The sequence below is a fragment of the Triticum aestivum genome, chromosome 2B (genome assembly GCF_018294505.1).
Source record: "Triticum aestivum cultivar Chinese Spring chromosome 2B, IWGSC CS RefSeq v2.1, whole genome shotgun sequence".
Classification (NCBI taxonomy): Eukaryota; Viridiplantae; Streptophyta; class Magnoliopsida; order Poales; family Poaceae; genus Triticum; species Triticum aestivum.
In genome coordinates, this window is record NC_057798.1 from 705,886,465 (window position 1) to 705,912,490 (window position 26,026).

Genomic DNA, 26,026 nt, shown 5'->3' on the forward strand with positions numbered 1-26,026 from the left:
GACCGCCCACGCGACGCTGAGCCGAGCGCTGCCTCCCTCGTTGTCCCCCCTCCGCCCGCAGGACCCCTTCGCGCTGGTGTTGCCGGCCGTCCAGACCACCGGCGTCACCACCAACAACATCGATTTCACCTTATTCCTCTACTACTATGACCCCGTCTCCGTTGGACCAAGGTACCATCTTCGATTTGCTCTTCTTCCCTCCCCTCCCCTCCCCTCCCTCACGCCATTTGATTTTCCTTCCTCACGTAGGTTGCACGCACGCATCGGACGCCGCCGCGCCCCTCTACACCGGCTGACCCTCTGCCCTCTGCCGCAGCGGGGACAACAGGAAGCCGTCGCCATGCCCCTCTGCACTGGCTGCCCACGGCGCCTCCGTCCTGAAGCCGCAGCCCAAGTGCCCACTCCTACACCCCTCCACGATGAGACATGGGTTCAGGAGAACCTTGCAATTGTTGTTTTTCTGCTAGCTAAAATTGATATGTTCTCCCTGACAGTATATAGGAAACCTATTTGTGCTGGCATCACGGTTCGAAAATTCTGAAACTGTTTGAACAATGGTGTGGTGACATTAGTCTGTAACGTGTTTGACAATGGCCACTACTTCAGCGTTGCCAGCTGCATTTCTCTTAGGTGTTGTGTTGACACAGATGTGGTGGTTCTTGTAGTGAGTTGAACACTAGAGTTTTGTTATTCTGCTGAAAGTTTCAGTCCACCAGCAGAAAATAAATTTTTGATTCAATAATGATCGAATTATGAATATGGCGACCCTAATGCGCTCGGACACTCTTCCTATAAGTGCAGTCCATTTTTGTTAGCACCTATAGTTCTGAACATGGCGATGCTAATGTACCTATGCTTACTCAACTGAAAGCAGAAAACTGAAACAGAAGATGCTAATGCACGTATCATCTGAATAACATGTGAACAAAATTCAGGTTTTATACATGTCCATAACACTATAATTGACGAGTGTCCGCGTCTGTTATAGAAATTCTGATAGTTTGTTAGATGTTCTAACACTGATGGTAAAAGGTGTTGCCTCCAATTTCAGACATTTGAGGACTTTGTAAGATTGCTTTTAAAATAATTGCATAGTGCATTGTTTGGGTTGGTTAAACCAGATGCTGATTCCATTGTGTTAAAAACAACTACTACAATCTGTAAATTGTTATCATTTGGACTATAAAAAAGGTTAGAGAGAAAAGTTAATGAAGATCAGTCACATAAACCTAGTCAGATCACTCCCTGTCCAATACTGACAATGCTCACTAGGTCTTGATAAATCTGGGTACTTGTTTGAGTTAAAAATAACAAAAGGGAATTCAGAAAGGAGATCAAAACATATAACATTGGATTCAGTTTAACCTCTTGTACCTCCTGTACATGTGTGAATCAAGGAGCAGCAAGCACAGGAACAGCAAAATTCAGAGATGACGGAAAATCAAGGAACAAATTACACAGAACTATATGGAGCTAAAGTACAACTAATTAGATCAAGGCACTGTTAAGAAAGATACCATAGTTCAGTAAAGTCATGAACATAAATACTGCAGAATTTAGGGACCACTTAGATACTGTAAATTCAGTTAGCAACAAGACAAACAGATTGCACTTATATTTCAAGGAAAAATATGACTAGTCCACACTGCAAAACCTCTCGAGGATGTGGTGGGGGATCTTTGCACGCCTAACACTGATTTTTGTTACAGTACTCGAATATTACTGATGGTCTCTTTCTATAGATGCTGCATATGTAGAGTGTAATGAGATCTTAGTGTCATTTATGACACATATTAGACAGTGTGCAGCTTTGTCATTTATGACACATATTAGACAGTGTGCAGCTTACCAGATGTATTGAACAAAATCATTTCTTTATTTTTGTTAAGTGGAGTGAACACTATCATTTATCTGGTTTTATTATTTCCCATACCCACTTGGAACTGCAATTTCATTTATGTTGTTATAAGTTTGTTGCTGTCAGCATGAGTTAACTTGCTGTCATTTATCGAAATTCAGAATGTGCTGGACTATATGTTCATTGGTACTACTTGTGATGTTGCTGCTGTACTACTTGGGAATTTTGTCAACTTGTGATGCTGTTGTTGTACCCCGAGAGGCCCTTGAGTTTGCCAGAATGTCGATTAACTTCCGTTCCGGCAAATTCGGGTACTCCATATGTCCTATTTTCAGCAAAGGTCATGCTGAAATTTTCCGTGAATTTTAGCATGACTTTGCTAAAAATCGGACATATGGGGTACTTGCTACTAATGCATGAGCCGGGGTATCTTAGTACTTAATTAAGTAGGATCAACTGCCCCTTTATTCTTGCTGCATTAAACCATAGGTGGCAATAGAGCCAAGTGATTAGGCCCAACTTAGAATTCTCCTCAGCATCGATAAACCCTAGATGATAAACCCAACATATGTGGTAATAGAGCCAAGTGATTAGTGCCAAGTGATTAGGCCCAACCTAGGGTGCCTCGGCGTCGATAAACCCTAAATGATGAAAACTTAACTTTTAGGATGCCTCGGTGTCGACAAACCCTAAATGATGAGACCATGATCTTGTTCCTTGACAATAACCAACTTTTTGACCAAACTGTTTTCCTATTTAGAGCGAAACATGGCCAACCACGATGAGGCCAGCGGTTCAGGCGGCAAGCAATTCTGGGAGCTGTCCCAGGAGATGGAGGAACAACCTCACCGCTATGAGGATGCCGCGAAGACACCGATCCTGACTACACAACCCCTAGTGGCGTCGGGGATGACACCACTGATGGTGTCGCTGAGGATGCCACCACTGATGATGGCGGCGCACACACAGATGGCAGCCAACCGAAGAAGCAAAGGAAGGACCGGCGCCCGAATGCGCTCCGCACCCTCAAGGAGGAATTCAGTCAAGTGGACTCCGACGGGCATCCAATGGAGCCCAAACATATAGTCAAGGGGTACTTGCTTCAACTCGGGTGCATTCTCCGGAGCACCGTCTCGATCAACACCGAGAACCTTAGGCATAAGGACCACGGGAATTGGCGCAACCTCCTCTTCACGAAGTTGCACGAACAATACAAGTTCCCCGCCGAATTTGAAAACACACGCCTATCAGGGAATAAAGTGAACAGTGCCGCCCTCACGAGGATGAGCACGACCCTGTCTACTTGGAGAAGCGCGGTGAAGAGAATGATTGATAAAGGTGATAGTTATGAGAAGATCAAGGCGAAATATCCTTTGATGAGCGAAGATGAGTACAAGGAGTTCAAGATCAAGTGCGAGGGCAGCGCAACCTCTGAATCAAGTCAGTGGGGGAAAGAAATGCGGGAGTTGAACTTAGGGGAACACAAACTCGGTCCCAGCGGTTACAGAGTGGCGGAGCCTATATGGGACAAGGAGGACGCGGAGCGTGCCGAGCAAGGCCTACCGCCCCGCTTCGAGAAATACAGCAGTGACAAGCAGACCAGGAACTTTGTCAGGGCCCGGTACAAGGAGGACCCGATAACAAAGGAGCTTACCACGGATCCGAAGACCAGGGCGCTTGAGCTTGTTCTGGTAAGGAATACACCCCCGCGTAATTAGCTCCATATGGTTGCACTCTAATTAATCCCCAATATTTCTAAATGGTTCACGTTCCTTTCGCAGGACACTGAAAGCAGTAGCGCGGGGTCGTCTCAGAGCTCCCCTTTCGGCACCCCTTTAAATAGGGCGTTGAACATAATGAAAAACAAGGATAAGCTCACTAAGCCGACGTCAGCTGGTCGTGTGGCCGGCAAAGGCTTGTCCACAAAATGGGGGTCATACTATACCGCTGGTGTGCGGAAGGAGGAAAAGACCAGCTTGGAAAGCCAGACGCGCGAGGTTGAAGCACTCAAGGCACAAGTGGCGCGGATTCCGGAGCTTGTCCAAGAGCAAGTGGAACAACAACTAGGAACGAAGCTCAACGCCATGGTGCCTATGTTGATTCATGGGCTGACGACGTGGATTGCGGGTGGCCAACAGGGGCCTCCCCCGGTTCCCAGCTTCACGGCCAGCAACTCGCACAGCGCGCAGGCGGCGCCATTGGTGTCTCTGGTGGCGCCATTGGTGTCTCCGGCGGAGGCGGTATTCATGTCTCCGGCGCCGGCACGGGCATTGGAGCTTAATGCACCCGGGTGTACGCCGGCCGGCACCTCGCCAGCAAGCGCCCCCTCCGTCAGTTGCATGCCCGCCGTTGGCGGTGCCTCGACATTAGCCGAGCTTGATGGCATCACGGTAACTAAGCCTCTCGGCCGATGACTTCATCTCCTTGCCTTTGACTGGGCATCCCTGACGCCCTATACATGTTTTCGCAGGGCGCCGCCGACGTTCATTGCACTCTTCTGCACTTCGTGGGCGCCGAGTTGGTCGATGTCGCCAAGGGCAGAATCGTTCAACCGGGCAACCCCATGTTCCACGATAATCCGATGCCACCCACAGTGTATAGGGTTGAAGTGGTTCGGGTGCTGCCAGGCTGCGACGAGCTGTTACCTCCGATTCGACCCGCTGGGGCCGACGAAGAAGATGAGATGACCCTCATCGCCTGCGTAAATTGGCCCCTACTTTGGCCGAAGAGCCAGATTCGTTTGGGGGCGGGCGACACCACCCCACAAACAATACCGCCAGTTGTGCCGGCGCCAAGCCATGGCAAGAACGCCGCAACGCTACCGGACCTGCCGGACATCCCTATGGCACAGGATACGGACATCCCTATGGCACAGGATCCGGACGACGACGACAACGACGATGGTACATTTACCAATGTCGATAAGTACTTTGCCAAACATGGGTACGCTGACGAGTTCTGCGGGCCTCTTTCTCAAGAACCCAACCAAGACGACCGCAATCTAGCTGGTACGGCAGAGAAATCCAATTGCAACAGGCATCGTCTGGCGTTCAGTTCTCAGGAGACGCCTCCAGCTCCCGCCTTCACCGAGCCTTAGATAGCTGAGGTGCGTAATATTATCAGCCCCAACACGCTCAAGAAGGCGGTCTGTGAGCAGAACTCGGTCCCATTACAAGAGATCAAGAAGAAGGGACGGAAACGAAAGACTAACCAGGGCGCCGGTGCGAGCCAGCCGGCACCGAGTTCGATCCGTGCTCAGGACGGGCCACCTTCACCTAAGGATATCTCTAGGAGAGTGCATGTGGCGGGTAGGGCGATGCTACCGCCAAATATGCTCAATGCTGCAACCGGTGCTATGCGGAGTCTGCACGACAGTGTTCTTTCTTTGGAGAAGCGGCGTCTCAGAGAGAATGATGTGGCATACCCGGTTTTCGTGGCCAAGGTGCCAGAGGGCAAGGGCTTTGTGGATGGCGACATCGGGGGTACGATCATCCTGCAGTTTGATGACATCTTTGCTATGTTTAACCTTCATCCGCTGCACTACACCTTTGTTCGGCTGTTTTCGCTGAGTATGGAGATGCGGATCATTAGATACAAAACCCCGGACATCATGATAGTCGACCCCTTCTACATGCGTGCCAAGCACTTGAGCAGCGCTGGGGACCGCCAAGTTGCGAGTTCACACCTCGGAGGTGTCATTCTGGCAAACCCAGATAAGGATAACTTCCTTGTGGCTTACTTTCCTGAGTAAGTCATCCCTTAACCGCCCCGTAACATATGATTTCTTAGATTTCGATCGTTCTTTTTTTTCTAACATTCCGTGTTCTGTGCAGTGACACACATTGCACACTCATCCTCTTAAGTCCGAAATATTCCATGGCCACGTATTTCGACCCGAACCGTAACTCCAAGATAGACTACACAAATGTCAAGAAAGTTCTTGATGATGTTCTCCCCGGCTACGCCAAATCTGGAGGCACCTTCACCGGGGCAGTTCGTAAGTACGGCAAGCACACCTTCTCACACAATACGAAGTTCTGCTGCGTCAAGCACCCGCCTGGCGGTCAGAAGGATGCCTACTACGCCCTCCATCACGTGCAGGCGATTGTAAGGGACCATCATCACCTTCTGCTACCAGATAATCTCAAAGATTGGGCCGCGAACTTGTCGGCAATCCAGAACGCGGACCTCAGACAAGAATTCTTTCGCATCCACTTGGAGTTTGCGGACATCATCCATCAAGATGTCCTTCATACCTCGGGGCAGTTCTACCTCAGATATCAACCGTCCAACAATGAGATAGATGGAACGCTACAAATGCAGGGTGACAACGACCGCGATTTCATGACCATCACGACAGACGGCGGCTTCATCCACGCTCCTGTCCGATGAGTCAAGACGAAAGTAGTGATGTGTAGTTCTGAAACATTGATTGGCTCATGTTGTAATTAAACTTTAATGAATTCGTGTGTCTCTTTGGTTTGGACAGTCGTTCAACTTAGATGTAATCGATGCTATTTATTAGTAGGACCATGAATCGTACTATTAATGTCTTGCTTTTCTCTTCCGATCCTTTTGTTGCATACTTACATATTGCTTATGTATTGTCTGTTGTTTGGCTTGTGCATAGACATGCCGTCATATGTCGTGTACAAGGGTAAGGTTCCCGGAGTCTACGACGACTGGGACTAGTGTCGGAGATAGGTTCACCGTTTTAGCGGTAACAGTTACAAAGGATACACCACTAGGGCGAAGGCCGAATCTAGATACGCCCGCTATCTAGCGGGAGAGAGGAGGGAGCGTTGGAGGAACCGGATGAAGACCAGTTTGATCGCGATGATGCTCATCGTGATGACGGCGGCTCTCTTTTATGTGATGGTAGTTTAGATGATCGATATCGACTTGTAATGTGAAGACAAACTCAATACTCGCGGTCTTGAGACTTGTAATGTTTTATCTTTGGTCGGTCTTTTGAATTCGGAGACTAATATGATGAATTGTATTCGGAGACTAATCTTCTATTGTATTCGATGAATCTGCTGTTGCTGTGTGCTGCTGTCTATATTCCGTCCAATAATATATTTTGTAACCTGTGCAAAAATCAGAAAAGTAAAAAAAAACAAATATTCATACTAACGGCGCATCACCACAAGGTGCGCCATTAGTATGCCAAAGGACACTAATGGTGCATCAAGGCAGAGTGCGCCATTAGTATGACAAAGCAGATGGTTACATATGGCCCCTCTGGAGGCATACTAATGGCGCATGGTGTTACATACTAATGACGCACTGCCTGGTGCGTCATTAGTATACCAGATACTAATGGCGCACCAGTGGTGCGCCATTAGTAAAAAATACTAGTGGCGTGGTACTAATGACGCACCGGTAGTGCGCCATTAGTAGGCAAAACCGGTGCGCCATTAGTAGGCCTTTTCCTAGTAGTGCCTCCACCGGCGCCGACGCGTCCTTGTACAGTGGCCGCTCTTGGCCTAGGCCTTGTGCTGCTGTCATGCCGGCCGGTGACGGTGAACACAAGTCAGAGTATTGCTTTTGTTCCGGCCACCTAGGAATTTTTAAAAAATGTTCATAATATTCAAAAAAATGTTCGAGAAGAGCAAGTGGTCGAGTGGCTATCGGGCATGACTAGAAATCATGTGGGCTTTGCCCGCGCAGGTACGGATCTTGCCGACCACGCCCTTTTTTTCTCTAAAGAAATGTTCGCAAATTTGAAAGATGGACAAAAAAGAAAAAGAAAAGGAAGAAATAAAGAAAGAATGAAAAAAAAAGAGAAAAAGGAAAGCAGAGCAGTAACGAACAATGGAAAAAAAAGGAAAAGGAGAAAGAAATTAAAAAACGGAGGAAAAAATAAAGAAAAATGAGAAAACCGGTTCTTGGAAGATTTTAGAACCTTCACAAACCGGTGGGGATGGATCCCGCAATGGGTACGCGTCAAATAGGAGTGGCCTTGAATTTGTTTTGAGAAAAAACTAGTACAAATGCCCGTGCGTTGCACCGGGCGAGAAAAGGGACACGACCTGCTTCATGTGCCAAAAAACGTGTATTCCTCACAACATTATTGAGCAAATAATAAAGTGTGTGGTTAGCCTAAAAAACCTGCTTCATGTGCCTTTGATCTTTTTCTTATATCCAATTTTAATAACTGTCCATGATAAGGTTAAACCTGGAAATTTTCTTATTATTAATAAAAGTTGACGTTTACATGAAAATTGGAACACTTTTTTATGAACAGTTAATGTTTTTAGTAAATTGAAACATTTCTCTAAAAAGGATTTTTTAACAGATGTTATTTCAAAGAATGTTTTGTCTTTTTGAAAATTATATTTTATTTGTAATTTTTTCTGCACTATTTGGGCTTGGACCAAAAATAAGGACTTGCCTACACAAACACGCACGCTCTTAGAAAAAGAAGACACTCGTTGCGAGATGAACTGCACACATTGTCTCTCCTCCCGTTCCCCATCTCATTATCCCTAGTAAACGAATAATTGCCCCTCTTCATTTAATTATCCATGCGTTGCAACATGAACCTAACATAATTTGCATGTTTGAAAAGTCACCCGGGATTCAGATATCTTGGCTAAAGCAAATGCATAAATAAATTCCGGTGTTGTTGCTCCATGTAGTCCCCTTGTGCTGCCTTGTTGGAGAATGAAGAATGAACCGCGATATAATTTGCATGTTTGAAAAACTTGACTGAGATTCAGTCATCTAGTCTATAGCAAATACGTAACTCAATACCTCACTATGATATGCATAAACCTTATGGCCCTCTTAAACACAAACAATGATAATTCTTGTGGGATCTTCTCTCACATAGAGTGTGAGAATTGCAAGAGCAGGACAAATAATCGTACACAAAAGATAAACTGAACACTGAGACATCGAAGTAAATCAGAGCTAGTCATGATCCACCCACCCAGTTGCTCTGTTGGCTTCATGTCTTTGCTCACCTCTCAACAAAGCGACCATTATAACATTGTACTGCCCCAAGTAGTGTTCCTCTATGTCGTCTCATGGTTTCATTCGAGTTTTTTTCCGCTATTATTTACCAATGAACATAGAAAGGGGTCACCAAAGGTATCTTCAGATATAACTTATCCAGGGCCATCAGTTATGGTATAAGCATCCAATGGTATATTCAGATATAACTTATATACAACAAATAGAGCCAACCAAAAGGTGTCTTCAGATATAAAGCCAAGTAAAAAATTGTCACCCTGGAAAAATATTGCATGCTTGAGAGATCTGTATGCACGTTTCCATCTCTGTTTACAATTTGCGACCGTGTGAGCATGGTCCATGTTACAGTAAAAGAAAGCGAAGAAAAACTGTACCGAAACAGATGACCTTTGTACAGGAAGAAAAACTAACCATGAATAGATTAGCTTTAACTCACATGATGGGGAAAAGGTAGATTTACCATTGGGAAAAAATAGTTATTATTAGCACTAAGACTCACATCAGGCATAAAAGATAAGCAATGCCAACAGAAGTACCACAATTTGAGTCGAAACCTGACATGGGTAGTAGACGATTACTTTTGCTTGAAAAAAATACACCAAAGCTTCCATTGGTCACTAAAACTTCTGGCAGAATATATGGTCCAGCAGAAAGCTACACTACCGGCAAGTATAAAAGCTCATCCTTGTTATCTGTTTTGCATCTTCTCTAAAATTAAGGACATTACTGGCATAATTGGTCCATCAATCACTCGCTGCTAAGTGAAAATAATTGATCGACTAAAATGGGAGCACACACTATATTTGATAGCATGTCGAACAATACCAAATGTACCAACACTCAATGAGAAAAAATTAGGGGCAAAACTTATCGATGAGCACAATGCACCTTTTCAAAGGAGAAGTGATGTTTACCAGTTTTGAGCTGCAATACAAAATAACTACCATGCCTCTCTCTCAATGCGAAAGAGGATGTTAATTTACAACAGTCATCCCATCTACTGATCATAAAGCTGTGGATTGTGCTGGAACAGAATCAAGAAAATATCAGATGCCCTTAGCCCAGTAAGCATGACTCACGAGTCAAGAACCCATAAGCCCACGACTTTCATTACAACATGGTAACCCATTCGTGTTGCCAGTTACTGCCCTTGCTGCCCATGACCTCCAGAGCCCTCCTTTTGGCTAAGCCTAGCCGCCGGCTCGACCTTGCCGGAGTGTCTCTGTCGTTCGCCGACTGAGCCCACCAACGAATTTGCCCAGCGAGCTCTTCCTCAAACCTCCACGGGTAGTTAACTCTACAGAGAGAAGGGGGCAGGAGAAAGAATGGCATAAATTCTTATCAATCATCATCATCTTACAAATAACAACTCAGGAATGACATATAATTATAAGCAGGTAGAACATTGCTCTTCTACAATAAAAGATTACGAAAAGTTTATTGATCCAACTATTCAATAGTAGATAATGGTACAGTTGTGGGTAATGGAACAGACACATTCTATTTATTACCCTGATTTGTTAACTTAAAGGCAATTGACAAAGGAAATTTAAAATAAACATGGCCACTCTGTGTAAGCAAAATAACACAAGCAGTGGCAAGAAATAGGATACAGAGATTACAACATGTCAGTACACAATCTGACTTCACCTATCAAGACTAATAGTTGTTCTCTTTTAGTGGTAATCTTCTATTTGGGAGAGTTATAGATTTGTTCGTAACAAAGAAAAAAAATGATTGTTCTGAATCACTAATTTTATGCACCAAGTATCATTCAAATAGGGATATGCAGCACTAAGGTTGAAGAATAATGAACCTGACCGAAGGTTGGATGATCCGTAGTTTGGTTGAGGATAGAGATACCAAGGAATTGATTATCCCACTCTCTCTGTTTTAGTCGTCAAGGGTGCCCAACAATGTATTTTTTTTGGATGGCTACTGCATAACGGAAGACTGAACACATGTCAAAATTTACACAAGACCATAATTCAGACATCTGCCCCATGTGTCTCTAAGCCACAGAAACTTGCTCTCATCTATTCATTCAGTGTCCTACAGCAAAAGTTGTTTGGTGTGCTACTGGAATACTCCAAACTGCCAGGACATCAAACTTGGAAGCGTTTCATCACTTTTCTCATCCTTTGGAATATTTGGGATCCTTGAAACTCTCAAGTTTTCAGACAATACATGAAGCACGGCAATATGGCACGGCAAGTTGTTTTGAGACAATACATGAAGCAGCCCAAGCACTCCCTCTTCAAGTATCTCATAGAGCTTGGGCGCGACGATGACGCACGGCAATATGGCATGACCAGGAGGAAGGGGATCCAGTGGGGGGCACGGTGGAGCGCTATGTACGGCGGCAATCTGGGGCAGTGGCGAGCAACGCCTAACGCTGGTGGCGACACGAACAAACGCTTGTTGGCCGGAGAACCATCGAGCTCGGAGCACAGACAGACGGCGACATCGATCGGGGAGACTCGCGGCAGCCATTGCGACCATGCTGGCGGCGGCGGCGGCGGCGCATCTCGTAACTCTAGAGAGGGACGGGGGATCAAGAGCGAGCGAGACGGGATTTTGGAATTAGGCATCGACGAGATTAATATATGGCTTCTAAATATCATGACAGAGACGGGGATAGAGATAATTGAGAGAGAGAGAGAGGCGTCCCCAGCAGCTAGCTCAACTGACGTCGAACCTTGTCGTTGTTTGTCGATGCCTCAAACACCTGCAACATGTAGCAGAAAAAACAAAGAAGGAAGCGCAGCAGCAGCTCCTCCGATATAAGCATTGGCTGCCGTCACCAAAGGGGAGGGTGGGATGCAACAAAGCATGGATAAATTAACACATAAAAGCTACCAAAAAATTGAGCTCAAACAGTAGCAAGTTGATGACCACGGGAGCCACAAACAGTACCCATTTTTTCCATCCTTCAGTAGCAACTCCCTAAATTCAAGATTGAACAATTCAACTAACAAATGTAGTTCAGTCAGGCATCAATTCAACTAACAAATTCATGGTTAACCTTGCTGTTCAATTCAAGGAACAATCAACACTTTAACAGTATCAACAAAAGTGACCTCAAACAGCAGCCAATTGAGCCCAAACGCCTCAATGGCCACGAACAAGAGCAGAGAGAGGAGGGGGCGAACTCACTTGAAAGACAGAAAGGAGGACGGTCCATGGTGGTGCGTCCCGAGCTGCAGCAAGGCAAGGTCGACCCCTCCTTCCTCAAGCATCCAATCCTTACCCTGCACATCTACCATGGAGGATCAAACCAGATATTAGAGAGAGAAAAGGGGGAGATAGGGGAGGGGATGAACTCACCGTCTCACCCCATGGCCACCTGGTTGCGGAGAAACATCTTGGAGACGGAGCTGCGTGTGGGGGCGCGGTGGGCGTCGGAGAAGAGCTGCCGGAGCCACGCCAGTGTGGAGGCGCCCGAAACCCTCGCCATGGTGAGGCCTTAAGGTCACCACTGGTGGCCGTGAGTGGCGAATCCCGCTGGGGAAATAGACCTAGCGGAGCGAGGCGAGCTCGAGCCGGTGCTACTCGAGCACGCGCCCACGACGTCCGCCTTCTCCTCCGCCGCGGTTGTAGGTCCGATGAAAAGGGCGCCGCCCCTCAACTGCTCGTGCTCCGCCGTCGCTGCCGTCGCTGGAAAGGCCAGTTTGGATAAGATGAACGAGAGGGACACGGACTGAATATCTTACAAACGTAGGGGTCTTTTTGTAAAAACGAAGCGTTCTTTCAGAATTCACTTTAAAAAGGACTGCGGGTTGAATATCTAAAGACACAAGGGCGTTTTTGCAAAAACCCTGACGACGTACGACCAGAAGCACTAATCGCTTTATTAGTATATATATATATATATATATATATATATATATATATATATATATACATATATATATATAATAGGGAAAGATATGTAAATTCACTTTCTTTTGGGCGACGCGGCAAACCACGGGCCCGAAATCAATTCAGCTCGTCTCCCAGTCGCGGTCATCGACCGGAGCCGAAAAAGAGCGGAATTAAGCTCCGGCCTTTATAATGCCCAGACAACATCTGTTCCAGCACCCCCCAAATTGGAAGCGAGGTCTCGTCGATCATATTCTCCCCAATTTTGGCGGCGAGGTCGGTTAGTCGAGGCGAACCGCGGGAGATCGACGTCCGGCGAGGAAGTTTCGGCCAAGCGGCGCACCACCAGACGCATGGCGGTCAAGGCAGCTGTGACCGCCGGCGATGGGTGTGTGCTGAAGCGGTGCCAGCAGCATGGCGGTCAAGATTTGAAGGAGAAGAAGGGAACCAAAAGGAAAGCAGAGGAGGCACCAGAAGGCGAGGAATCTCCACTGAAGGTCTGCTCCACCAAAAGGAAAACAGCCGTGATCGACTGCTCTGAGGTTGAGCAGGGAGCAACACCGACGGCGGCGGCGGCGAGGCATGAGGAGGCTCCGGTGAGAAGGATGACGAGGCTGCCGCAGGAGGAGGTGGATTCCATCCTAACCAAGGAGATGGATGACGACTCTCTCCCTCCCGAGTACAAGGCCCTGAAGCGCCACAACCCTGCCCTGATTCCTTCGCCGGAAGAGGAGATGGACGAGGACGTGGTGAGCTTCTACAACGTCGTGCGCTTCTTCTATGAGATTGGAGAGGATTTCAGGGAATTCCAGGCCTGGGTCCGCACCGAGTACGCCAAGAACGGCTACGTCGAGGTGGACGATGAGTACCTGCGCCATCAGAAGGAGATGGAAGCAATGAACGAAGAAGCACGCAAGGAGGCGCTCAAAGGCTTTGATTTTTCAGGCCTGCTCGACTACTGAGTTCTGACATGCTGATTGTAGATCGATTGCAGTTTGTCCAGTATCACATATCGACTGTATTATAGAATCAATGTAATGAGAACTCACTTTCTCGAGCATTCGATTCTGTTCTTACATTGGCAAAGGGACGTGTTTGTTTCAAATTCAGGAGTTAAGTAGAAACTGTGTTTCTTCTGATGCGGCCAAATTAGCTTCTCTGGCTAATGTTGTAAAGACCTGGATGTATCAGGTTCCTGAACCTTTGTATGACTCTGTTCAGCTTGACACTCATGCTGACAATGACTGATACTGAGTGCTGGTTCTTAAATAAAATAAACACTAACATTTCAATGGTATTTGTGCTTTTAGAGATCAAGGGCAATTGTGAATGTGGTTCAACAAGTGAAAATACCTGTCAGGTTCAATCATTTTTTTTAGAAAAGGAGGATTACCCCGGCCTCTGCATCTGAGCGATGCATGCAGTCTTTTTATTAATTATTCTCAGAAACCTTACAAAGCACTATATCAGTAAGCCTGAAGCCACCATCTTGACGACACATGTCGCTACTCCTATTCCCTTGATGCAGGGGTGCCGAATGTCCGAGCTTAATACCAAACAGACATTGCACCAAAACCTAGCATCTAATGCCGAATGCCCCATTGCAGCCACATACTGGGAATGGGTCGCACACCAGTCCGGCGCACTCAGCGAGGCTGCCGCCACCGTCCTCCACATAACCATCTTTAGAGCAGGTACCGTCGCAAAGACCTTGCCAGGTCAGTTGTCGATGCCACCATGGCGCCAAATAGCGCCACCGCCCTGCGCTCGTCCATCCAGCCACATATGTTGCCGATATCTAGATGCACCATGCCACCAATACTTGTCGTCATCCAGTGGCGGAGCCACCTCCCGGCGACCCTGGGCAGCTGCCCGGGCTCTGCCCAGGATCTCACATTGAATTATAGGAGATGGAGAATTATCATCAGTTTTAGTGGGCAAATGCCCATGAACCACATCCCTTTGTATTTTGCCCCGGCTCCATGGACTGGCTAGCTCTGCCTCTGTCGTCATCGACGTGGTAGAAACAACATCGCACCTCTTGGCAATCCCCACATCATTGCCGTGCTGGAGCTACGCGGTGTCACCCACAACATCTCTCTGCCGAACATGCTTCATCTTAGAGCTAGTTTTTTTTAAAGCTTCCTGCTTATCAGTGGTCCATTTTCCAAGTAATATGATTTTTCACATGATGACATGCTTATATATTCCATTCATGGCTTCTCTACATAAAACTAGAATGGGCACACCAAAACTAGCAAGTCAAGTAAATAGAACAAAAAAACTAAAGTTGTATCAAATTCAAGTATTCGAATTGATATACTTTTAGTAGAAGAAGTAGGAGACAAATTATGTCTTGAACACCTTATACCATGTACTCAGCAACATAACTTTATTTCTCTTGTACGTAACCCAATACTCAACTGTACAACACACATATGTAACAATATTCTGGTAATTCAAATGTATGATCAGCAAATATTTCATGACATCAAGCTAAATCTCAATGGCTTTTGAACATTTCAGCCCATATCCAAAAGGAAATAATGGATCATAGTTAGCACCTCCAATATTTATAGGCGGCTGCTCATCATATCTAAACCAAGTTACAGGCAACGTGCCCACAAAATCATGGTCTCCGAAGAGGCAATCAGCAACTCCCATGCCCTCACTTCCAGGCAGCCAAGTGGCAACTAGAGCATCTACTTTCTCAAGTACTTGCGGCTCAATAACCAAGGGCCTTCCAGAAATAACAATCACTAGGGTAGGGACTTTACTGGCAACACGAGTAATAAGATCGGAACCATTGAATGGAATACTAAGGTCGGTTCTATCCCCCAAGCTTTCTGCATAGGGTACCTCACCAACTACAACAACTGCATAGGAAAATTTGCCTGCTTCAATGGTAGCATCTATTGGGCATTCATCATACACAACTTCAGTTTCCACTTCCACAGATTGTTGTATGGCCTCTAATATGTTTGTACCTGAGGGTATTGACAGCTTGATTAGCTTCTACATCATAGTGCGGACTAAACTAGAACATATATTTAACAAATAAATAAAACAATTCAGAAACAACCACTACACAATATGTTCCAAGGCAAACAACTTATACTTCAATTTCTAAACAACAATTTCACATTTGTGTATGGAACATGGCACTTGAAAATGGGTCAAAATTTTATACTTAACCACTAATCATCCAATCTAGAATTTCCAAAGTGAATGATTTTTATAGTAGGAAAATAATAATTGTAAGTGTCCCCTCAAAATGAAAGGTCATGTGTAATATATTTTCCTGGAGTTAAAATTATTTTCTTACCAGGAGTAATCTTTCCACTATCACCATGCCAAGATATTGTCCACCCACCGCACTGGTATCCAATATTGTCAGCATGTGTCCCTGCGATGAGTATTCTTTTTGCATTTTTGGCTAAGGGAAGGAATGGTTCCTTCCGATTCTTGCCATTTTTCAGAAGTACCAAAGACTTTCGAACAGCCTCACGTGCTAGCAGACGATGCTCCTGACACATGCATGTCGTATATGGTGAGTGATATACTGTGTGAGATAGTTAATCCAAAGAGAACAACAACCTCGTTCGCATATTGTATATGGTGAGTGATGTCTAGTGTGAGAAGAATTGACAACAACAACATAATCATAGATGAGTGAAAATGCATTTTACCTTGCAACCAATTACATCGAGTAGAGCTGGATCTGAAAATGGATGCTCAAAAACTCCAGATACGAACTTAACTCTTAGAATCCGCTCAACGGCGTCATCGATCCGTGACAAAGGTATCTCCCCCGTCTCCACCACCAAGAACACAAGATCTTCCAAGAATTTCTCAAATCTGAAAGGTATCATAACCTGTAGATTGCTCAACAAATGCAAAACAAGAGGTTTTTGCATAATATATGCTGTAATAGCCATTTATTGAACAATACCATATCCATTCCAGCATTAACTGCTTGTGCAATGCAGTGTCGATAATCAGACCCTCGAGGCTCGCAAAGATGGTCAATACCTTCCCAGTCCGACACCACAAAACCCTGTGAAATAAGCGCTTGCACATGTTGTCATGTTCGCTGTTCACAACCAAATCTAGCATCAATCTACCAACTAATAAAACACCAAAGTCTCAATCACCTGGAAGCTTAACTTGTCCTTTAAAACTTCCGTGAGCAAATGGTGGCTGGCATGTAATGGCTCCCCATTCCATTGAGAGAAGGATGCCATGATCGTTGCCACCCCTTGACTTATACAATCAGGGTAAGGTTTCATGTGGATCCTTTCCAAATCGTCTTGAGAGCAAATGGTGTTCCCTTCATTGACCCCCTTGTGAGTGCCACCATCCCCTACGTAATGCTTGGCACACGCAAGCACATTCTCCCTTCGTATCACAAGGGAGGGACCCATTTCTAGTAATAGATTTGTGGGCATATGCAAAGATAAATGCATATCTTGCGCCAATCTTTATAAAAGCTTGATCCAAAAATGCCAAGCTAGAGTCTGGACTAGCCCAGTCCAAAAATATACTCCCTCTGTTCCCAAATATTTGTCTTTCTAGACATTTCAAATGGACTACAACATGCGAATATATGTAGACATATTTTAGAGTGTCGATTCACTCATTTTACTTTGTATGTAATCACTTGTTAAAATATCTAGAAAGACAAATATTTAGGAACGGAGGGAGCAAATGATAAACTTTTTTACTTAATTATCTTTGGAATAAAAAATTATTACACCTGTTTTTATTGGACCAGAAACATGAGTTAATTGCGAGATCTTATGGGTTTTAGCTCTAACCTACCCCAACTTGTTTGAGGCTAAAGACTTAGTTGTTGTTGTTAAACTATTACAGTAGATTTTAGGTAAGGCTTTTTTTTTAGACAAGGTAAGGCTTTTTTGTATTTTGGTACTTGGCTTCACGCACAAAGCTGGAGCCCAAGACAGGCTTAAGCTTTGGGCTTTGGGTTTGGGCCGTCGGGTTGGGCTGCCCATGCCTAGGCTTACTCAATCCTCTCTCGGGTTTGAAATTTCAACGTGCTTCAGCTCAAACTTTCAATCCTCTCTAGGCTTACTCAAAACAAAATCTGATTCAAACTGTGGGGTCCTGATCCCAGAGCACCGGAAACTGGATGAAGTACCTAACCGAATGAAGAAACGGGTAGCCATGAGGGTGGTCTGCCGGTGGCTGGCCCTGCAGACCGGTGACGATGGTGGTGAAGGAGCGCACGATGTCTGGGTCCTCGCTGTAGCTCTCGTAGCATCTCCCCCACCTCGAATCCCTACAAACCTATACATACATCACCACCACCGCACATCAGTCCTTCTTCTTGCATCTCAAGGGACGGCCGGGAGGTTTGTGAGCTTGACTCACAGCGACGCAGGGGGCGAAGGTCCAGTGCATGCCGGTGGCGCGAACCTCGAGCGCCGTCGCCTCGCCGATCTTCCGCACAAGCTCGGGATCCCTGCACGAAATGAAGGGAGCATGTATGTAATAAACGTACAAAAAGGTTACTATATTGGTCAACGTGGTCGACCGGTACGTAACGTGCCTGGAGGCTCCGAGGCCGACGTTGTGGGGGAAGATGGTGACGCCGATGACGTTGTTGTTGCCGTGGACGGCGTCGATGCCGTAGATGATGGGACGGCGAGGCGGGACGAGAGGGCGAGGCGCTGCATGCCGTCGACCACGCCGGCCCAGTCGGACGCGGAGGCGCCGTCGAAGGGCGGCCTGCCGCCGCCGTTGAGGAGGCTGCCGACGCCGAGCTCCACGAGGGCGCGGGGCGACGCCACGGAGAGCTCGATCTGGGCCATCTGCCCCGCCTTCTCCCGCAGCGTCATGCGGCCCAGCAGGAGCTCGATCTGGGCCATCTGCCCCGCCTTCTCCCGCAGCGTCATGCGGCCCAGCAGGTCGCGCACGCGCGCCTCCACCGGCGCCGACGGGTCCTTGTACAGCGGCCGCTCCTCGCCTTGTTCTTGCGCTGCCGCCATGCCGGCCGGTGAGCACAAGTCAGAGTATTGATTTTGTTCCCGCCACCTGGGAATGACAGCCAACTTATTTTGTCGTGCCAATCTCGGTTTGTTTACCAGTATATATACTCAACTAATCATCAAGAACGCTCACAATACCCGATTAAAGAACTACTCCATGAGTTATCACTTATCAGATAATGTGAGGATAATATGAGCTGATGCAACGTGGCAACGGGGAGAAACCTGGCCGGCGGTATTGCTCTTTCATACCCGTCACCGTGACACAATCCCGGCCCGCTACCCGTACCCCATTACCTGCAGAGTGTTGAGTTTAACCCAAGGATCCCTGCACGCCAAGATATCATGAACACACGCGATGATTTTTTTTTGGTCAAGGCTTTGTATCGTGCCTTCCCTTTCTTTTCTTTGTTTCTCAATTTTGTGGTACATCAAACACCACGGTGTATACTCAGACCTCGGGCTAGCAAGCCGACTCGAAGTGAACACTCAGACCACGGTGTATACTGACACAACACGGATACTACCACGCAGACTAGCTAGCTAGGAAACTCGACAAAAAAAAAGGAAACGTTTCCTTACGGTGCGCCGGCCGAGCGTTTCGGCCGGTCGCGTGCGAGTCGGGCGCGTGCATTTAGATCGCGCTGGGTCCTTTCACGCAGGCGGTGCCACGACCATGGCCCACGCCTGTGTCCCGCTAGCCTTATCCTCTCACGCGGGTGCCTCTGCTATCTCCGTCTCTCGATCCCATCTCTTCTTTTTGCTTCATGACGACGGCGAGCCGCAACGACCTCGGTGATGTGTGACGCAGGCGAGGCGGTTTGCGATGGGGGAGCCACCACGCATCTGGTTGCGGCCGCAGCTCTGGCGAGCTCCGCCATGGCCGTTGTCGCCGCATGCTTGAACCAACGCCCACCCATGCTGGAACCAGCCACCGTGGTTGTTGGAACCGGCATCAATTTTTGCTACAATCGATGAGTTTTCTTGCTACCGTCATCTTTCTCTTCATCGTTCATGAGAATTGGCTGGTCTTTTTTAGCTGCAATCGTCATCAAATTTTGCTACGACCGGCGAGTTTTTTTTGCTACCACTGCCTTTTCTTTTCATCGTTCATGAGAAAATGGTGAGGTCTTTTTCTTTTTGCTACAAGCACCAACGATTTTTGCTACATTCATCAATGATTTTTGCTGGAGACGGCGCCGAGGCATTTTTGCTGGAGCCAGCGCCTCAAATGCACCCCGGTTTTTTGCTACATCCGGCATCATTTTTTGCTACAGTAGGCATCATTGTTTGCTGGAACCAGTTAACTGTCGGCTATGACCGTCAGGCGTCCGGCAAGATGCTACAACCGTGTCTCCATTTTGCAATGACCGACAACGAAAAATGCTACAACGGGCAATTCTATTTGCTGGAACCAGCCAATCGCCGGAGCTGCATCCATGGCGTGCGGGCGGCGAGGGCGGGATCCATCCATGGCGAGCGCGGGGGGCGGCGAAGTTGCATCCATGGCAAGCGTGGGCGGCAGAGCTGCATCGAGGGGGTGCGAGACACATTGAGCTGCATCTGGCGAGCGCCCCTGGCGAGCTGCGGCGGCCCGACGAGCTGCACCGGCGAGCGGCCCCGGCGATGAGGATGGCCGGCGAGAGCGCCAACCGGCGACCGAGACGCCGCGGTGGTTCTTCAAGCTTGGTTGCTGGGGGATGGCGGGGTGTCAAACATCGCTGTGGGCGTTATACATTTTTTTTCTTCAGGGGAGTAACTGGGAGGAAGACGAAGCAGGGAATCAGATCTAACAGCCCTTAATCGTGCTATCGGGTGGCTGGGCTGGACCAGCCGAACAGTTCGGCCGGCGCGCCGGCAAATAAAACTCATCGGCAGGATGCATCCACGCATGCAACCATAATTAAGTCACTAAGTACACACTAGCTACTAATTAAGATTATACTAACACAGAGGATGTCGACGACGGGGAGCTCAGCGCGCTGCATCGCGCCGGGCTGGTGAGGTGCGTGCGATGTGGTAGTCGACGGGGAGCTCGGGACAGCGCTACCACCCTGATGCGTAAGGCGGGCCAGGCGCGAACGGCGAGCAGCCGGCGAGGTGTTTGAGGCGGCGCCACGCCGGGCATGGTGGTCGACGCCTCAATGTGGATAGGGAAAATGGATTATCAGCGGTTGGGAAGGGGATGCTGGAGGCTGGAGCACCGTCGTCTACAGCGGCAGGCGGTGAGCTACCCGTGGTGGGCTAGCAAGCGGTTGCGTGCTGCGTGCTGTGCTGTGGGTGCTTGTCTCGTGGAGAAGATAGGGAGTTCAAGAGGAGAACAGAGAGCGATAGAAGTTGGCGGCTGGCTCTGGGAGGGACCGAGGGACAGGATGGATAAGGTCAGTGTTCGAACCGTGGAACTTGGCCCGTGCGTCAAGTTGAATCGTCTCGTGGAAACGGCAGGGCCGGCATATCAGGGCACTACTACCCACGGGTACCCGTGGCGCACATGTGAAAAAAATTCATGAACAATTTTATAAATACGGAAACCCTTTTTAATTAAATGAACCTTTTCAAATACGAACTAACCATTTTTTAATACACGATAAGAACAAAACTATACATAATTTATGAATTTTTTTAAATGTGTGATGAAGAACAATATTTTTTAGTACACAATGAAACTTTTTGATAAATATGATGAATAGTTTTTTAATACATGATGAAAAAAATTCATTACACTATGGACATTATTTAAGGATAAGATGATTTTTTTAATATTGGGTAAATATAATTTCAATATATGACAAACCTTATTGCATGACGAATAGTTTGTTAATATGCAGTGAACATTTTTTAATGCATGACAAATGTTTTCATGTTACACAAGGAACATAGTTTAAATATATGTTGAACTATTTTTAATACATGGTTTTATATACATGATGAGCATTTTTTTACTACACGATGAAAATTCTAAAATACTAGACGAAACATTTTTGTGAAATACACGGTAAAAAAGTTTAAGTATGATGTGAACTTTTTTAGTACACGGTAAACATTTCTAAAATACACTATTAACATTTTCTGAAACTTGAAAATATATTTTTAATACAAAATGAACATTGTTTAAATACAAAACTAACATTTATTAATACAGGATTACCATTTTTTAGTATACAATCAACACTATAAAAATACACAACGAATATTTCTAAATACTCGATGAACATTGTTTTATGTACATGATAATCATTTTTATAATAAATACTAGCACAATACTCATCCACTGCAATGGAAGTATAAAATACAAGGATATAGGTAACTGATATGTTGATAACCCTGTGTCACCTCGCGATCTTTCCGTCGAGCTCTGCATCCCGCAGCAAGTCAATTAGTCAACAGAGTATGTACGTATGGTATGGTCATCGCCAACTTATCAAAAGATAAGTGGTCAACATATCGGCGGTATGTTCCCCGAGGCTATGACGTTGTGGGGGTAGACGGTGGTGCGATGACGTTGTTGTGGTCAGGGTCGGTCCCGAGATTTCGGGGGTCCAGGGAAGTATTAGAACCTAGTGCCCCTTAATATATAGCAATGTTGGGAATATCTCTTATCGGAAACTTATCGGTCAACCCATGATAAGGAGTAAATCGGTCAGTTTATCGGCATATCGGCCGATTTATCGTCATACTGGCTGATTTATCGGCCAATTTATCTTATCACTCAAACATCGATAAGCGATAAATCGGTCGATTTACCGAAATATCGGAAGATATCTTGAACATGAATATATAGTACATAACAATAACCAATATATGTATATGTAATATACCAACTAAATGTTGCAAAGCCGCAAAGGTAGTAGATCAAATCAAGATAAGCTTACTAGTTATCATGTCATATCTCACAAATCAATAAGTTCCCAATATAGAAATCCGTTTATAATTTCCAATCATCGATTACCAATGGTCATATGCAACAATAAACTAAAAACATGGTTGGAAAATGATGGCCACAATTCCTGGAAACACGGCCCAAGAAAAAACTTGTGATTGTATCGAGGATTTATGGCCTCTTGATTGTAATACTACAACTTTGCAATAAAACTCCCTTTAGAGCATCTCTAGTGGATGGTGTAAATTTGGATGTGTATATCTCCATATACACGTCCATATACACCTTGCTAAATTATACACCTCCCAGTTTTTCAGTGGAACGTGTAACTTAGGACGTGTATATTCCAGCGGCTATATTTTCAACGGCTATATTTCCAACGACCATATTTCCGATCTATATAAACCACCCCTACCACCTCTTCTAGCACACTTCTACCTGTGACTTCTCTTCTCACATAGATTTTTCTATCGTTTCTCACGCAACACAATGAACACATCCACTTGGGACATGAGTTCTTCGTCATCTTCATCTGGCGACGATGAACTCATACTTGCAGCATTCGCCGAGCGCGAGGAGGAAGAGAGGAAGAACGCTCGACGCCATGGCGGTTCCAAGCATGGACGTCAGTCAATTGATCGAGGAAGAGATGCCGGATTTCTTCTTTTGTGGGACGACTACTTCAAAGAAGTTCCTTGCTTTCCCGAACATTTGTTTCGACGAAGGTTCGTAATTAGTACACTTCTCTGCTTTGGTCCTTTTTTCGTTTCCCTGTCTCATTTAATTTTTATGCACAGATTTAGGATGTCGCGTACTTTGTTCAACCGCATAGCTGATGGTATACTTGAGCATGACTATGATGATTATTTTACGCAAAAAAGAAGTTCTTCTGGAGCTCTTGGGTTACATCCTCTGCAAAAGATGACCGCGGCGATGCGGATGCTAACATATGGAATAGCAGCTGATGGTGTTGATGAGTACATCCGGTCCACTGAGTCTACTAATTTAGAGTCTTGCAAGAAATTTGTGATCAAAGTTTGTGAAGTTTTTGGGGAAAAGTACCTGAGATCTCCAAATGAAGAAGACATTGCTAGGTTACTTGCAATAGGGGAGGAAAGAGGATTTCCCGGTATGTTAGGGAGCATAGATTGCATGCGCTGGGGGTGGAAAAATTGCCCCAAAAAATGGCATGGCATGTTTAAAGGCCATGTGAGCGAGCCCACTATGATCTTGGAAGCAGTTGCTTCACAAGATCTTTGGATTTGGCATGCTTATTTTGGTTTACCAGGGTCTCTGAATGATATAAATGTTCTTCAACGTTCTCCTATTTTTACAAAGCTAGCCGAAGGCCAAACTCCTCCAGTGAATTATAGCATCAATGGCCATCAGTACACAATGGGGTATTACCTTGCAGATGGTATCTATCCACGGTGGGCAACATTTGTGAAGAGCATACCAGCTCCAACTAGCAGAAAGCATAAAACTTTTGCCAAGAAGCAAGAGGGGGCTAGGAAAGATGTGGAACGAGCCTTTGGAGTCCTGCAATCCCGTTTTGCCATTGTTCGTGGACCTGCTAAAGGATGGAAACGTAAAGAAATCACTGATGTCATGAAAGCTTGTGTCATAATGCACAATATGATAGTTGAAGAGGAGCGACAAACTGGTCGGCAAAGCTGCACTTTTGAGGCAATGGGAGAAAGAGTCACAGTCTCTCGTACTCATGCGGAAGAACTGAGCTCTTTTATTCAGATGACTCACCGGATTAGAAATTTCGATGAACATGATCAGCTTAAACTTGATCTAGTTGACCATGTGTGGCAAAAGTTTGGAAACGAGTAATCCATGTCTTTGTAATGCAGCTATCAATAAAAATATTTATGCAATGAGTGATGTAATCCATGTCCTCAACTAGCAGAAAGCAGTAAATAGTTCTTACAACTACAACATATAGCTCACATTACCCTAGGCCACGAGCAAGGATCTCCTTCTGCTTAGCTTGGTAGAACTGCTTTTGAATATCAGTCATACCACTTGTGTCGATGAGCATGACCCTCTCATCTAATTCAAACTGTCTCCGTGCATCCTCCCTCTCGTTTCGTGCATCCTCATTCTTTTTGAGTGCAATCTCCTCTTTTCGCAATTCCAATTGCTGTGTGTAGCGATCATTTCTTGCCGCCTCTTTGATCTCATCCTTCTCTAGCTTTGCTGCCCACACAGTTTCTAATGACAGCTTGCAAGCACTGTCATCAGCTTTACCTCTCTTGTCCCTCTTCACACCATCAGGTCTTTTCTCATGTTCAAGAGCATCAGTGCGTATCGAGGTAGCATCAGTACGTACCGAGGATGCATCAGCCGGATAATTGGTGGATGTGCCCAGACTTGCATCAATGGTCTTCTTTTGTTTCTTAAGAGAAGTTTCAACTTCTCTTGTCTGCCACTTTGGATACTTTGAAAACTCTACATAGCAATGCATCAGTGTGAAAGGCTTCCTTTTTTTAAGATCCATTTCCTTGAACAAAATGTGTGCATCGTTTGTCTGCACATATAAATATGTTGTTAAAATAAGCACAACACATATAGAATATTGCACATCACATATAGAATTACAAGAAAGGCGCATACCTTTTCTTCTATAGTCCTTCCACTTTCTTGCCTATTTAAAATCTGCTGAAGGCAACCACAAAATTTAGAGGTCTCTCTGTTAATCGTTGTGTAACGGCAATTGATTGCATTAGCATTACGCTCCGGCCATGATGATTCCTTGTGTTTGTTGTAGTACTCTGAAATTCTATCCCAATAAGCATCTCGGTTTTGACCTATCCCAACAATATCCAAACTTGTATTTGCCCATGCTGCTATGAGAACCTTGTCCTCATCACTAGACCAATTTTTGCCTTTGTTGGATTTTCCTTTCTCTGTTATTGCAGAACGATGCTGAGTTGATGGAGTTGCCTGCTCTCCAATTGGACTATCTGGTTGTGCTTGTGTGTAACCAAACCAATGGTGTCCAAGAAGCTTTGGTCACCAGCCATCCGCAAGCAACCAATGCACAGCTTCAGGGATTTAGAGAAAAGATTCAGTGGTTCATTTTGTTGGAAATATGCCCTAGATGCAATAATAAAAGGGTTATTATTATATTTCCTTGTTCATGATAATTGTCTTTTATTCATGCTATAACTGTATTATCCGGAAATCATAATACACGTGTGAATACATAGACCATAACATGTCCCTAGTGAGCCTCTAGTTGACAAGCTCGTTGGTCAACAGATAGTCATGGTTTCCTAACTATGGACATCAGATGTCATTGACAACGGGATCACATCATTAGGAGAATGATGTGATGGACAAGACCCAATCCTAAGCATAGCACAAGATCGTGTAGTTCGTTTTGTAGAGCTTTTTCAATGTCAAGTATCCCTTCCTTAGACCATGAGA

The 26,026-nt window shown here is 45.8% G+C and overlaps 1 protein-coding gene, 1 long non-coding RNA gene and 1 pseudogene across 3 annotated transcripts; all 3 read right to left on the reverse strand.

The window, feature by feature from the left end:
• Positions 1-9,693: 9,693 nt before the first annotated feature.
• Positions 9,694-12,678, reverse strand: LOC123046848 (uncharacterized). 2 transcript variants are annotated; one of them, XR_006422644.1, is made up of 2 exons: positions 12,167-12,678; positions 9,694-12,090 (listed from the first exon to the last, which is right to left on the reverse strand). It is a non-coding gene; the product is annotated as an uncharacterized lncRNA (long non-coding RNA). The 2 variants fall into 2 exon arrangements; XR_006422643.1 differs by having other exon boundaries at positions 9,694-12,098.
• A 2,406-nt stretch (positions 12,679-15,084) lies between these two features.
• LOC123042218 (beta-glucosidase BoGH3B-like) lies at positions 15,085-18,738 on the reverse strand (annotated as a pseudogene).
• Positions 18,739-24,545: 5,807 nt separating this feature from the next.
• On the reverse strand, positions 24,546-25,620 carry LOC123039453 (glutathione S-transferase T3-like). The gene is made up of 3 exons (XM_044462617.1): positions 25,587-25,620; positions 25,211-25,503; positions 24,546-25,124 (listed from the first exon to the last, which is right to left on the reverse strand). The coding sequence occupies exons 1-3, from the start codon at positions 25,618-25,620 to the stop codon at positions 24,546-24,548; spliced, it is 906 nt and encodes a 301-aa protein (XP_044318552.1).
• Positions 25,621-26,026: the final 406 nt, after the last annotated feature.